We start from the raw sequence: 15,228 nt of genomic DNA on the forward strand, positions 1-15,228 counted from the left end.
TAATAAGCGCGAATGCGCAATAATTATTTTCAATCGTTCTACTGTTTATATTAAATCTTGTAAAACACATTTTCTTAAAAATTGTTAAATGTATTACCATTAACCGGATTATTAAAAAGAAACAACCCAGTTTGATTTTTTTTAAATATAAGAAAAGAAGCACCCCATATATAGCAAACTAATGAAGTATTAATTGAATAGAAATATTTTAAAGAAAATATTACAATGACAAATATATGTACGATATGGTAGAAAAATATTTTTTAAATATCATATCGTCCGTTCTCTATTATAGTTCATTATTATCAATATTGTTTCATGTTATTAATAAATATACATAACACAACGTATAGTATAACTTAACAAAGCGTTGTATACTATGTTGAAGGAAAAAAAAAAGGAAAAAAAAAAAGCAAGGAGATAAAAAAAAAGAAAAAAAAATAATTTGATGGATGTATTGGAAACGTTGTACAATTTAGTTTATACACACTAATTAATTATTACGTTTATATATATATATATACGGCCTCTTCTTTATATTACGTTGTAACTGTACTATAAATTTGTATTTATTGAATTTCTTTCTTCTATTGCACTACGAAGTGCTTCCTTTGATTATATAAAAATTATACATTAATGCGAAGAGCATGTGCTGAATCATATATAATTTTTTTATTATTATTATTATTATTATTATTATTATTATTATTATTATTATTATTTTTTAAAGCCAATTTTATACTCTTGTTAAGTTAACGATTCCAAGAACGGTCAATTGTTGATGTGTCGTATATTGTTCCCAGTTTATTATTATTATTATTATTATTATTATTATTATTATTATTATTATTATTCGAAAAAGCATTGCTATTTAAATAATTGGAAATATAAATTTTAATTTATTATACACATAATAATAATAATAATAATGTTTCTTCTATTTCTTTTTTCCTTTATTTCTTTCTTAAATAATTAGAAAGAAGTTGCCCGATACATCATTATAATAGTAGGATATATTACCAAACACACACACACATACACACATATATATATATAATTATTAAAAGAAAAAATAAAAGGAAACTTAAAATACAATTATGATTGCCTGGATGTAACAGCGCTATGAGATATTTGAAGATATACATATTGTATGTGTAGCGAGTAATATATATAAATACAGGATATCTTGTAACTGATGTTACAACTGTTGTACCACTGGTTATAGGACACCCTGTATAATAAGACGCAGAAGAAAAGCTTTATAATATTGCCTAAATAAAAATGAAGATCAATCTGTATAAAAATTACAACAAAAATTCATTTCTGTTGTTATAATCCTATTATATAAAATATTTCTTTGTAAAATGTCTCATTATCATATTGATGTATCGACATATATATTTATTCGATTGTATATTAACATATCTGTTTATTAATATTATCATTACTATTATTATTATATACAAACATTTTTATTTCTGGCCGAGAAAGATGGTAATAAATAATAATACACGAAGGATATAGAAAATTAAAATCGTCGATGTGTTTATGTATGCGACGCGAAGTATAATAGTAAAACAAAAAAAAAAAAAAAGGAAAAAAAAAAAATACAATTAAGCCGATATTATTTCTTTATTCGTCGCGTGAATTGCCAAGTTTTTAAACAGATTTTTCTTCTTTTTACTTATTCCCCATGCATGGAAAGATTACTATTTACTATTATCATCACAGTACTTTTTTGAAAATTTTATTTAAATATTCAATTTATATATTGTTACACTCGTAGTATATTTATAATTAATTGAAGAAACAAAAGAGAGAGAGAGAGAGAACGTGTGATGAGTATAGTTTTTTAAACGAGATCGCAAGGATATATATAATGTAGTTAAAATAATTTCAATAATTAATCATGGCATATTAAACTTGTTGAGATTGACTTTTGTTGTATGTACAAAAAAAAAAACAATTAATATCCGATTAAATGTATAATATGTGAATTCTAATCTATTTCTATGCATCTGTATTTCTGATACATCTTAATATATGTTTGTATGTTCCTGAAAGATCTATTTCAACGACATAAGACATCTCACGGTTCCGACATTCTTTGCGTTTCATAAATCATTAAGATTATCATTGTAATATCTTAAAAAGAAAAAAAACTTACTCGTTATATACTCATAGAAGATATTAAGCGAAAGTTCTCGGAGAAGATATCTAAAAGATTAAATATTGAAGAGAGAGATGATGTAATGTATTTAAATGTTAATTAATATTAACAATAAGATATTACTCTTTTCTTTATTTACAATTCGATGATTGTATAACTTTCGCTTGATATCTAAACATTTAGGAAGATGCGTTAAGTATCTAACATAAGTCGATCAGTTATACGAATGAGAACATCTAACACATTTCTAAAAATTAATGGTTCCAATTAAATTGTATACAAATTATATATCATTTCATATGTTTATTTAACGTGCTAACTAGAATGGGGGATTATTATAGTATTAGTATCATAACATTCTATTATTATTATTATTATTATTATTACTACTATTACTATTATTCATTTTGATCGAGTATTGAATATACTGAATTGAAAATAAGATTGGTTAATAATTATATATATATATATATAATTATATACTGTAATGCTAATTCAATGTAACATGTAAGTAGTATATATATATATATATATATATACATATTATATATCATATTCTATATCAGAGTGAATGGTATAAGAAAAAAAAAATAAAATAATTCTAACTGTAACAAATGATATAAAAGTCCATGCGCCAAAAAAAAAAAGAAAAAATCCAATGGAATTGTAATTTTGTGGCAAATGAGAAAAGGTTCATACGATGACGATGATGATGAGATGATACTTTAAATGAAAAGCAATCTTTATTAAAAAATTGCCTTATTATTTTGCTCATAGCGCATAACAGTGGCATGGGCTAATCATTATTATGTATATTTAAAAATTATACATTTTAGTAGAATATATATAGATATGAAATTTAAATGAAAAAAATAAAAATAAAAATAATAAAAAAAAAAATTGAATTAGTAAAATATAGAATATATTATTTATTAGATACATGAATATGTTCTCTGAAAGAAAGAAAGAACAAAAAATAGTTGAAATGTAGAAATATAATGCTCACGCTTCAAGTATTTTAATAACTTATTATTGTAACAGCTATTATAATAGATGTTTTTGTGAACATGTCTGTTTTATGCCTAATTTTCTATAAAAATAATTATATACATATTTACACATATGTATATTTATTATATCATATATTTTTAAATGGAGATCAAATTATACAAAATTGCTTCAAGTATTGTTTTAACGAGAACGATTTCTCTATAATTCGTGCATACTTTTTGATGCATTGTATATACACCTTTGGAGCTTATTTATAATGTCAAGGTACATACGTTTTTAAATTTTTTAACTGTTCTTTCAATAGGTCTTACGGACAACTGTTTCCCATATATTTGCAGCGTTAGTTTGTGTAAGTAAACATTTATTACTATAGATTCCTTTGGTAAAGCTACAATAAGGAAATAAAATATGTTCATTCATTATAAGACATTGTAACGATAAAACACGATTAGTATTCTAATAACAATACTATTAATTATTCACTAATAAAAATATAATATATCAACACTCACTGCGAATGACATCATCTGTACAGCATACTCTGAAAGTATTCTTAGTATCTTGCACGATAATACCATTAATACCGACCAAACTAGGACATTTAGATTTAACTACCGCAATTTTAGCACCATGAAAATCGGCTTTTATTAATTGATTATTAATTGTCTCCCAATTGTTATCGGTTGGTTTATAAGACGCATTGAAAGAAAAATTATCACCCAAAGCGCTCTGTATATATTTCAACCATAATTCATGAAGCGGCAATAAATCTGTATATTTGAAACCCCTTTTATTAATAATTTTACCCAATCCAAGTGCTATCCGTTTTCTCGAGGTTAAATATTTTTTTCTCAATTTAATATTTTTCTTGGTTTTAGATTTAATTTTACTAAATATATAATTCTAAATATTACAAGAGAAAAAACATAGAAAATAATTAAGTTTAACTGCAAATATTACAAGTGTCATATAGAGACAATTTTTAGGTTATATCTATAAAAAAATAATATAAATTTTAAAACCTTTCTCAATTCGTCCGCAATATTTTTCCTATCCGCGGGTGGTAATAGGTTTTGTAGGAAGGATAAGATAAATTTTTCATTATTTTTATCGGTTGTAACACTTTTTGTTAAATTTACCGATAAGGGTAAACAAACATTACCTACAAACAAACATAAAATAAATATTATAATAAATATTAAATTGATATACATTTATATTCATATATCTATTTTAATTTAAATCTTTATTAGATTATTTCACTACTTACGAGATTCCTTCTCCATTTTTGTCATATTTATTATAAAAATCCTTTCGAGTTTATTCAAACGTTCGATTCATTACGCACACAACATACCAACATAAAGAAAAAAAATATGGATCCGATTCAATGCTGCCAACCCAAGATAAATAAATATGAAAATAATCGCGATAATATCGATTATGTCTACATCGATACTCTCGAAAGAATTAACCAATCAGAAGAATCGGAAGATAAGCGCGATAAAAGATTTAACCTCGTCATGCTCAAGTTTAGATCTTGGATTAGACAGTTCATATAAAAAAAGAAACTGACACTACATACGTTAGTCATCAAGTGCAGAATACCGAATTACTATACTTGTTGAATTGAAATATTCTTTGTTCTCTTGAGAAAAGATACAAATTATGTTTTTGCAATAAAAAATAAAATTAGGAATAAAATAACGTTACACAATTATTTCGTGTACGTATAAATGTAAAAATAATTATCTTTCTTATATCACGTTTCGTCGATTAAGAATAATTTTGATTAACTCATGAAGTAAAACAAAACTTTATATGACAATCGTCAATTTAATTTATTATTTCAAATAATTTATTGTTATAGAATGAACGTTTGATTATGTTCCAATTAAATATGACAAAAATGTATGAAGGTCTTGCAATTGATCTCTACTACTTGTATTTAAAAAATAATTTTCAATATCGTTGCATTTAAATGTATCTCTTTAAAAAAAGCATGCATAGAGAAAAAAAAAAAATGAAATTTTATTTTCAAACTACGTATTTAAAAAATATCCTGTTTATGTTTTTGTTTGTTATTAGGTATATGTAAGGAAACTATTTTCATTAAAAGTATTATTCCATGCCTTTTTGTCTAAAGCCCAATCAAAATTCTACAATGGAAGAATATTATGTGGTATCAGACGTCTCCGTAGTAGATGTCTACGATGTTGCCTCAGAAATAGGAAAGGAGTGCGAGAAACTAATAGATCTATTTGGCGTTGAGTCTGTAACTAATTTAATGCCGAAAGTAATAAACGCGTTAGAATTGCTTGAAAATCTAGCCGTTAGAAATGAAAGGGAAAATACTATAGTTCAAGAATTAAGGGCTAAAATAATTCAACTTGAGAGCGATAAAATTGGTAAAGCAGAGGATAGACAACGATTTGAAAAAGTAATTATTATGTATATACATAAATGCGTATTTGTACGAGTATAATTTAAAGAAACAACAATCTGATCTTTTTAATCTTAATTTTAAATTAGGAATTAGAGCAGATCGAAGAACATTGGAGACAAGAATCACGAGATTTAGTTGGGATGGTAACAAGATTGCAAGAAGAGAATAGACGATTGGCAGAAGCTCTACGGGAATCTGAAAGTGATAGTCAGTACAGCGGTAAACAAAGTACTAACCACTTACCCCATAACTGCTAATAATATCTTATATTTAAGTATGCCGTATTAATTTCATTATGACAATTACATGCATTATTATTTGTAGGTTTTACGGCTAGCCAAGAGGTGGACGTTTCTGTTTTACAACATTTAAGATCTATGATAGATAAACAACGGGATCAAATTAGAGCAAGGGATAGAGAATTAACGCAAAAAAATCTAGAAATAGAAAATGTAAAAGCATCAATTATCGATTTATACTATGAATCTAATAATCTATCACTTTTGTGAATCTTCTTTCTTTTTTCTTTTTTCTCTTTTTCTTTTTCTTTTATGTTTTTTTAATTTCTTGACAATTTTTTTCTTTTAGTTAACATCACAAGTCGAGAAATTAGGTGTCGTAGGAAGAGAATTAAAGCGGAAGCAACGTCAAGCACAGATGCAAGCGCGTGGTCTTGTAGAAGAGAGGGCAGATTTTTTAGCGCAATTGCAAGATCAAAATCGGGAATTAATACAACTGAGAGGTAGACTTGGATTGGCTAAGAAGGAAAACGAAGATTTATCTAAATCCCAAGGGTGTCCCGATTTAACGAATAAAGCTGTTTATGATCTGGACGATCCGGATAGGCCAAGATTTACAACCGCTGAATTAAAAGAGATATTGCATGAAAGAAATGAATTGAAAGCAAGAGTATCCGATTTAGAAGACGAGTTAGAATATTATCGACCAAAACCAGAAGTGTACGTTAGTCGTGTTATTTAATTTCAAATATTATTATTTATATCGTTGATTTTTTTTTTTGATAAACTTGTATGACTTTCTTAATTATTTTTACAGACCTATAGATGACAAAGATGCACCCGTACAAGGTCCTCTTCCATACGAACCAGATGATGCACCTTGGAAAAAATCATCTGAGTCTGGTATTCGTAAATTGTACGCATACATTTATAATTTCGTATATCATAAATATAAAATTTCATTGAATTTCTTTCATATACTTAATCGCGTATTCTATCTTCGATTGATCTTTACAGTTTCAGAAAAATCTTTTCCGAGTCAAGTAGCAGCTTTTTGGGAGGTAGTAGCCCGCGACGAAGTCTTTCCAGTCTTTCAAAAATGGCACTATCCAGTAATAGCACCTGTGATGAATCTATGTAATGTATTTTTTAAAATCATTCGATACGAAGAACGACTATACAACAAATTTTCAAAAATTAGATAAAAGATTTCCTCATACTTAACGTATACAAAAAATAAGAAGAAAATCATTTATAAATCTAGAGATTTCTTTAATCGTCATGATATATATATATATATATTATTAATTTAATCATTGATGATTATTATTATTATTATTATTATAATTATTATATAACTATTGAGAACAAAGTAAGTGATAGTAACATAATCATTTAGAAATTAGTTAGTTTTTTGATAGACATGCATACATAATAATTATGTAACAAAAAAATAATGATAATTAATCTTTTCAAAGCGAAATTTAATTGAATAACTTGAGTAATTTGATACTTAGTGATACGTAAATGAGAATAAGCTTTAAATCCAATTTTCTCTCTCCATTTCTTTTTCTTTATAAAAAGAAACTATAGCATTACATTGATATATTTATTACACGGCTCGATTTTATAGTCATTATTTTTCTGTCACACGATATCCAAACATCAAAAATATTTAATAAGAATTCAATCAACGAGAAACAAATTTCATCTTCTACAATTTTCATTTACTTCATATATATATATATATATATATATATGTTTAGATTTATATACTATTTAATATAATTTGCTTCCAAAGTTTAGTTCTTTAAATGTGTTTTAAATATATATATATATATAATTTTTTTTTTCCTTTTTATAACATGCACACACGCGCCAAGTATTTTATTCGTGTTCGATTATTTATCTTATTTTTGTGTTTTTTTTTCTATGTAGAGATGCGTTAAAAGTTATGGACATTTATTAGAGATATTCGACGCGTAGAAAAAAAGATTGCACTTCTTGAATACAACGCAGCGGGGATGTTAAAGTATCTTTCAATTACATATCTATAATTAGCACTGATATATTATTAACTAAGAGAATTATGAAAATCAGAACGTACATTTTGTGCCATTACATGTTTAAATGTAGCGGTGTTATACATGTAACATATACACTATGCACTTTTATTTAACATTTTGTAAATATGCACTATACTATGATTGTTTTATATATAATCTAACGTTTATTATATTATAATTTTTATTATTATTATTATTATATTTATTATTTGTAAAAGAAACATTTTATAAACATATAGATTATACGATAGTATAATAACGAAGTAATTGGTATTGCATATGTGCAGGGTGTTTTGTAATAATTGGGACAAATTTCAGGAGCGAACAGGGGATACAAAAACAATGAAAAGAATTTATATAAACATTTTTGCATTTCAATAAAATTGGCTATTGTTTAGTTTTGTAGAAGATACTTGAAATGATCATCCACTGTTTAATATCCAAGCTTGCAGTCGTATCATTGATTATACGGATGTAAAATATACAATTATTTTCAAATGAGTATAAAACTAAATAAATAAAATACGTGTTCGTGTATAAACTTTTTTGAGTCCTTTGTTTAATCGTGAATTGGGTCCCACGTATTATAAAACATTTTGTATATTCAGAAGTATTTTAATATATATATATATATATATAAAATCATAGTTACAGTACTGTCTGTATATGGAATAAATATGATGAAAAACCTGTGTATAACATTTTTTGAAAAGTATAGTATTTAATATATCTGATATATATATATACATACATACAACTTGAAAATTAGAACACGTGGTTGAATGTAATTTAATCTATAGTCATTTATACAATACTCTTATGGCATTTGTTAATATGTATAAAGTAGATGATAATTATATAATGTTTACATTTAAAAAAGAATATATATATACACACATATATATATATATATCAACCTTAAAAGAGCCAAAAGATTATTGATTAAAAAAACCTAGCTATATATTATTGCGTTATAAATAGATATTAATTATTCATTGTCCATTTATTATATCTAATTCATGGTTCCTTATAATAGTATCAAAATTAGTATTCATCGTAATCGAAAGGATTTCAAGAACAAACAAAAATTGAAATTTTGTATGAATTTCAAATATTATTATGTTATTTGCATTTATATCTAACGGTGATACTTATGATACGTGCAAGCGCAACTGGTGGCAAACCCTGCTAAATTAATTCTTTTTTTTTAAATAAAAATTTAAATAAACATCTATGTCAAACTAATTGAATAATTAAAACGTTTTATATAGGCTGCTATTGTATGATGTTATGGCATTCTTAAACTTGAGTATGCATTAATTTTTGATGCGACATTAATTGACTTTTTGATTATCTATACTTTTTTGGCCCCCAAAATGTTTGCGAAAGAAAAAATAGTCCACGGACTAACAATAAGAAAACTTTGACACAACACTGTTACAAAGAAACATACAGATCGATCATTTGTTGATTCTTTACGAATACATTGAAGGAAAGATATTTTTTAACACGCTGAATGCTTTTTCTACTAAGTTTTAGGACAAAAATATGTATAACAAAAAATATAATAAATTTGATCTTACAGAAGAATAAATTCGTTTGAAAAATGAACGATTGATTATTCGATTGACTACGATGAAAAATGAAAAGGACTAAAATGTTTTGAATACTACAACGAGGAGGGCTGAAAAGTTTTGAGCTTATTAAAGTAGTATTATTCAACATTAACACAGATAATGATTCTTTAACATAATATATTAACACACTAACAAGCAATTAAGAATGATTAAAAATTGTATAAGAAAACAATGAATTCCTATATTAAAGCCTTGTTATAATATAACAATCATTTCATTTTTTGATCTGTGATTATTTCTTTTTTTATCTTTTAATATAAAAGTACTAAGAAATTTATGTTTTCTATATTTGATTAATAAAATAAATTTAAGTAGAAAATTTGGATAAAAACTAATTGATCAATCGATTGTCTATTGATTACATTTTATAATGAAAATATTAAAAAATATAGATTTATTTGATTAAAAAAAATAAATTCGTTTAATAACGTGTTACCTCTTTGCAAGATGACGAATTAAAAGAACTTTTGTGAACAATTGTCGACGCGTCACATATGTTTTCCGATAAAAAATATAATGAAATGGTATTTATACAATAAAAGAATAAATTTGTTAAATAAATTAATGATCTGTCGAATTATCGCGTGACGGAATAGTAATACGTGTCTCGGCAACGGTTACAGGACGACTGAAATGATCGAACAACGAATTTCCTTATTTCTATACGCATGTTTACTTTTTTTTGTAAACATTCGAGTCAGTTAACAGTTCGGCCGTTTACCTTTAAACAATTCGCATTGTTCGACACGTGCTTGCGTAAGAATATTATTTCTTTCGATATTTGAACGATTTAATATTCATTTATTTTTATAACTATTAATTAATAATTATTAATTATTATCTGTCGTATGTCAAATTGAGTTTCATTTTCTCTCATCGTTTTCTATTAATTTGTTATCAAATCAAAAAATTGATTTTTCATAAATATTGCGCTGTGATTTATATTTTTTATATTTTATTTAAAATATTTAAATTAATTGTGTATTACTCGAACTTTTTACACCATCATTGACGATGACTAGCGTTTTTATTTTTAATGTGCCCGTACTTATGAAACATGTTTTTTTATATTTAACATATTTGTTACAATAGAAATATAAAAAACCCAGTTGTTTCTTTCTTTCTTTTGTTTTTCTTTTTTGTTATTAATAATACTGTTTTATGTATATAAAAAAAAAAAAACATTGCCAAAATGTATATAAACTACATATGTGCTAAGTAAAGATTCAATAGTTTATGTTAAAAATGATACTTATAAAAAAAATGATATAAGTATGTGTAAATAACATATTTGTTTATAATACAAGAACTGTTAACTTGTACACGCATTCCTGATAATACATTTAGATGATCGTTTCATCTAATGTATTTCCTTTTTAATTCTTTTTTGCTAAACATGATTTTCGATTAAGATTCTCCTAAAATTTGACTAGTAACGTTACAAATCTACATTATTTAAATTAGCTGAAGAACCTGTTGGCAAATCTAATGGTACAAATTTACCGATAGGTTGAATAGCTTTATGTTGTTCGGCTAGTTTACGCATTTCGTGTCTAAGTTTACCTAATATTGCATGATTCGGTTGATTAACTGCTGCTTTTCCTTGCAACAATGTTATCTCTTGTTCTAATTGTTTCTTTTCTTTAAATGATTTAACGCTACGCGATCCGTACAATCTTAACAACGAGCCCCAGGATTGAATGTGGGGATGCATTAATTTTAAAATTGCTTGCGCCGCTCTTTGCTTTCCATCTTTCTTGTTACGACATACCTAAAGAAATGTTTATATATTAATATTCATATTTTTACGGTTTTTCTTTTCTTTATTTGTTGTTGTTGTTGCTGTTTAAATACTTACAACTGTGGCCTCGTGTTTTCCAACGCGCATAGTAAACTCATTACGTTGGTGTTTCAATGTATTAACAGAATAATTAATGTGCATATCCCCCAAACCATAATTCCTTTGAAGACAAGTAATTAATATTGCATGAGGAGATGGTTCGGTTGTTTTAGCACAAAATTCTGCCACCCGTGGATCCGTTATTGTAATCTCATCGAAAAATGATAAATCCGCATCGGAATTACCTCTTGATGCTTTAATCGTACGACTAGAATTACCAGAACCATTGTCACCATTCTCTCCAGAAATCTTATCTCTCATTTGAGGAATCAAAATTTCAAGAGTTTTACGCGCTGCATTAGCTTTAGCTTGTTTTTTACTACTACCAAAACCACTTCCATATTCCATGTCGTTGATGCAGACTACTGCAGAATACGGTGTTGCTGCATTTTCTGTAATTAATATTATTGTTTCAAATATATAATAGAAATAGTTATAAATAAAAGTAATGAAAAAATTATTAAATATTAACCCAACATCGGCATGGTGGCCCCCTTCCAATGTTTGATAAACTATATTTACTTTTAAATTAAAATTATAAATAACAAAATATAAACAATTAGATGATAATATTCTAGAAACCATATTGAATAACTAATAACATTTTTCAGCATTAATAAAATCCATCATTTCTCGACGAAGGGTTAATTATATACATATTATATATAATAATATTATACCTAGTTCTTTAAATTTGTACGTAGGTTGTTTCTTTAACGCGTGTTGCACGTATTCGTGAAGTATACAAACATAACTCTTCCCAGAAGGATTCATTATCCAATGTTTAGACGGCCGTTGCGCGCCACTATCTTCTCCTGTTATATTACCACTATTTCCTGTCATCCCTGAACTTGTTACTGGAAATGTTATTAACTTGGTACCATCGGGTAGAGTTGGACGTTCCAATTGTTTGCGATGTTTTTTGTTTTTCGTAAATTTCCTTCTAGCTGACCACGACCTACAAAATTATATTCGATTGTGTTAACACAAATTTCTGATAATGAATAAATAAATAAATAAATGAAGAATTAGATTAAAAATTCACTTACTGAAACCTCATAACTTTGATAGCTTTAAAACGGAAAAGCGATTGACAATAATTTCTAAGTTGTTCGCTGTCTAACGAATGAGCTGCACGATTTTCTTGAATGGTTTCTATTTTTGCACTTGGTAGACTACAAACTTCTGCCGAAGGTTCACGATCTTTTTCTTTCTTTTTTTCTTCTTCCTCTTCGTGTAATGCTCTTCTATATTGAAGACAAGGTATAGCACTAACAGGTACTTCGTGCTTTCTTACACTTCCTGGACCAAGAAAATATGGTTTGGCTAATGTACAAACTCTACTTTGTTTATGTAAATATAATGGCATTCCGCTATTATGCGTTACTTGTACCCATCCTTCAGGCAAGACATCAAAATGATTGTGTCCAATTTCTAAAAGAAATAATATTCATCTCATTATTATTATTATTATTATTATATTAATAAATTTACTTTATTTTATGAAATTTCATCTCTTACCATCTAAAACAAGTTTCTCCTTTTCTTCGTACGGCATACTATCTTTCTTGTCTTTCCTTTTCCCTTTAAATTCTTCTGGCAAACCTAATACATAATACTTAACTAAAAAAGGTACTTGGCAGCAGCACATGATCTGTATCAGAAGTACAAAAAGAAGTAATCTTACTTCCTCCTGTTGTTATTAACTAATATCCGTTACGATGCAAGATATAAACGTTTATATTTTGCACACAATTGCACATTTCTTTTTAATATTTTAATTAATTACGCGAATTTTGAAATATCCACAAAAATTTATATTTATATTTCTTTTTTTATATCGTATATAAAATATCTGATACTTCTTATTTTGTCTCATTAATTCTGATTTGAAAATGATACAGAAGTAACGATCATTACAAAACATAATAATCATTATTTCGTTTTATTTTGAACATAATTTGATTTATAATAAAAGAACAAATAATTCATAAAATTACCTTCTTCGAGCATAGCTTCGATTTCTTCATCTGGAACTTCCGAATCCATGCTCTCGTTAGTATCGGAGTCCATGTCTGAACAATTTTGATCGGGATGTCGTTCTAGATCATCCAACACATCGAATTGTCTTAAATCATCATTAGTTACAATATCATCAGCATTAGATTCAACTTCTTGGCTCTCCAAACCATTAACCGCTTCAATCGTAGCATTAATAAGATGAACATTGTCTTCTTCCATTGCATCGCTGCATTGACTTTGATCAAAGATTTTGTCATGACTGTTATGATCAATGTTAGACTCAATACTTGGAGCAGTATCCACGATATACAGAACATCGTCCTTTTCTTGATAGCTCGTATCCATGAAATCTGGTTTGTCGGTGTTGCTTTGCATCTCCGATTGGAACTCTTCGGTACTGTTTTCTTCCTTATCGATATCCATTGAAAAAGACATCTGCGAAAGACTATAATTTTTAAGTATAAATACATTGTGTTAATGGAAAATAAAAGAAAATAAAAAAAGATACTACTTGGATATTTGTTTGGCGTGTAAAAAGATCATATTATCTTTGATTATATAAACAATATTTTAAAATTAAAAATCAAAAGAATTAACAACGATATAATGATTAGTTTTAAAGCCTAACGATAACTTCCAAACGTAACATTCTTCTAAGTATCAAGCTTGTTGCGTGGCCGCACCACTTTCACCAATGAGGCCAAAGTCCAATCGATTTGAAACCATTTGAAAAATGGCAACGAAAATTGGACATTTGCATTAGTGTTAGCAGTTTGGGGCCTGTTTTATATCCAAACGGTATATTGCATATGAAATAGTTGTTTCTTATAATTAGAGTAGAGACGATCAAGGTATAATTGAAGGTATTATATCAGTTCACTAGCCCCACAGCTAGACAAGGACAACATTAAAAAATTGAACCTGTTACTAACTGGGGTTGCGGGCTGATAATAAATATTAGAGTTTTAATTCGACTTAAATACAAAATCTATATCCGATACTATATAAATGTAAATATATATATATATACATATATATATATATATATATACGTGTGTGTATAAACAAAATTAAGTATTCGTTTTCTTTCTTCCTGACTGAAATATTAAAGATAATACTATACAAAATTCTCAAATCCAAATAAAATATACTTACATATTTGCAAGATTGTAATTAGAATAGTTTCAAGGAAAATATATAATTTAGATCTTTTATATATCTTTTTGCATATGTTAATTTTTATACTTTTTATATCTTTGATAAGAAATATGTTATTATGAAATTGTGTTTATAGAAAAGTAATAATAATGATAATAATAATAATAATAATAATAATATTAATAATAATAATAATAATTATAATAATAATAATAATAATAAAATAATAATAATAATAATAATAATAATAATTTTATTTTTTTATGAAGAAAAATATAGTTTTACTATATATTATTCCAAGCACGAGGAATTATGTAAATACTTATTATCATGTCATGTTTAGTACTTATCATTAATTATTAACAATATTTACGTATGTTACAAAATGTATTCAAAAAAACACTCAGAATCTATACCCTGTTTTAATCCCCCCTTTAACTAGGCGTCGACAATCGAACAAGGCAACTGATCCACGAAAAGAAATTTTACATACTGACTACGCCTGTAGTATAATAATTTTTTCTTTTAATTGACTTTCATTGGAAAAGAAGACAATTTGACTTTAGTATTCAAACAATC

At 26.4% G+C, this 15,228-nt stretch overlaps 3 protein-coding genes across 8 annotated transcripts; 1 reads left to right on the plus strand and 2 right to left on the minus strand.

Annotated features, from left to right (window-relative positions):
- Positions 1 to 3,178: 3,178 nt before the first annotated feature.
- Positions 3,179 to 4,550, minus strand: LOC122526661 (ribonuclease P protein subunit p29). The gene is made up of 4 exons (XM_043650179.1): positions 4,452 to 4,550; positions 4,204 to 4,343; positions 3,694 to 4,084; positions 3,179 to 3,569 (listed from the first exon to the last, which is right to left on the minus strand). The coding sequence occupies exons 1-4, from the start codon at positions 4,474 to 4,476 to the stop codon at positions 3,433 to 3,435; spliced, it is 693 nt and encodes a 230-aa protein (XP_043506114.1). The 5' UTR covers positions 4,477 to 4,550; the 3' UTR covers positions 3,179 to 3,432.
- Positions 4,551 to 4,659: 109 nt separating this feature from the next.
- Positions 4,660 to 7,529, plus strand: LOC122513364 (RILP-like protein homolog). Of its 3 annotated transcripts, none has more exons than XM_043629683.1 (7): positions 4,660 to 4,907; positions 5,270 to 5,621; positions 5,714 to 5,855; positions 5,952 to 6,079; positions 6,216 to 6,586; positions 6,684 to 6,782; positions 6,884 to 7,529. In XM_043629683.1, exons 2-7 carry the CDS (start codon positions 5,310 to 5,312, stop codon positions 7,005 to 7,007), a joined length of 1,176 nt encoding a protein of 391 aa, XP_043485618.1. In that variant the 5' UTR covers positions 4,660 to 4,907; positions 5,270 to 5,309; the 3' UTR covers positions 7,008 to 7,529. The 3 variants fall into 3 exon arrangements, with proteins under 3 accessions (XP_043485618.1, XP_043485619.1, XP_043485620.1); XM_043629684.1 differs by having other exon boundaries at positions 5,714 to 5,846; XM_043629685.1 differs by having other exon boundaries at positions 5,714 to 5,834.
- Positions 7,530 to 10,707: 3,178 nt separating this feature from the next.
- Positions 10,708 to 15,157, minus strand: LOC122513365 (microprocessor complex subunit DGCR8). Of its 4 annotated transcripts, none has more exons than XM_043629687.1 (7): positions 15,066 to 15,157; positions 13,470 to 13,926; positions 12,991 to 13,074; positions 12,519 to 12,903; positions 12,150 to 12,427; positions 11,428 to 11,861; positions 10,708 to 11,340 (listed from the first exon to the last, which is right to left on the minus strand). In XM_043629687.1, exons 2-7 carry the CDS (start codon positions 13,924 to 13,926, stop codon positions 11,008 to 11,010), a joined length of 1,971 nt encoding a protein of 656 aa, XP_043485622.1. In that variant the 5' UTR covers positions 15,066 to 15,157; the 3' UTR covers positions 10,708 to 11,007. The 4 variants fall into 4 exon arrangements, with proteins under 4 accessions (XP_043485622.1, XP_043485621.1, XP_043485623.1 ...); XM_043629686.1 differs by having other exon boundaries at positions 13,470 to 13,936; XM_043629688.1 differs by having other exon boundaries at positions 13,470 to 13,936; positions 15,023 to 15,141.
- Between the last annotated feature and the right edge of the window lie 71 nt (positions 15,158 to 15,228).

The sequence above is a fragment of the Polistes fuscatus genome, unplaced genomic scaffold, assembly GCF_010416935.1.
Source record: "Polistes fuscatus isolate 324 unplaced genomic scaffold, CU_Pfus_HIC Scaffold12, whole genome shotgun sequence".
NCBI lineage: Eukaryota > Metazoa > Arthropoda > Insecta > Hymenoptera > Vespidae > Polistes > Polistes fuscatus.

Coding starts and splice junctions, on each gene's coding strand:
- LOC122526661 (XM_043650179.1), bottom strand. CDS start 4,476: ATGACAAAAATGGAGAAGGAATCTC. Junction 4,344..4,451: donor AAAAATGGAGAAGGAATCTC/GTAAGTAGTGAA, acceptor GTTTGTTTGTAG/GTAATGTTTGTTTACCCTTA. Junction 3,570..3,693: donor TACAGATGATGTCATTCGCA/GTGAGTGTTGAT, acceptor TCCTTATTGTAG/CTTTACCAAAGGAATCTATA.
- LOC122513365 (XM_043629687.1), bottom strand. CDS start 13,926: ATGTCTTTTTCAATGGATATCGATAAGGAAGAAAACAGTACCGAAGAG. Junction 12,428..12,518: donor ATCAAAGTTATGAGGTTTCA/GTAAGTGAATTT, acceptor ATAATTTTGTAG/GTCGTGGTCAGCTAGAAGGA. Junction 11,862..12,149: donor GTACAAATTTAAAGAACTAG/GTATAATATTAT, acceptor TATTAATTACAG/AAAATGCAGCAACACCGTAT.
- LOC122513364 (XM_043629683.1), top strand. CDS start 5,310: ATGCCTTTTTGTCTAAAGCCCAATCAAAATTCTACAATGGAAGAATAT. Junction 5,856..5,951: donor TCAGTACAGCGGTAAACAAA/GTACTAACCACT, acceptor TATTATTTGTAG/GTTTTACGGCTAGCCAAGAG. Junction 6,587..6,683: donor TATCGACCAAAACCAGAAGT/GTACGTTAGTCG, acceptor TTATTTTTACAG/ACCTATAGATGACAAAGATG.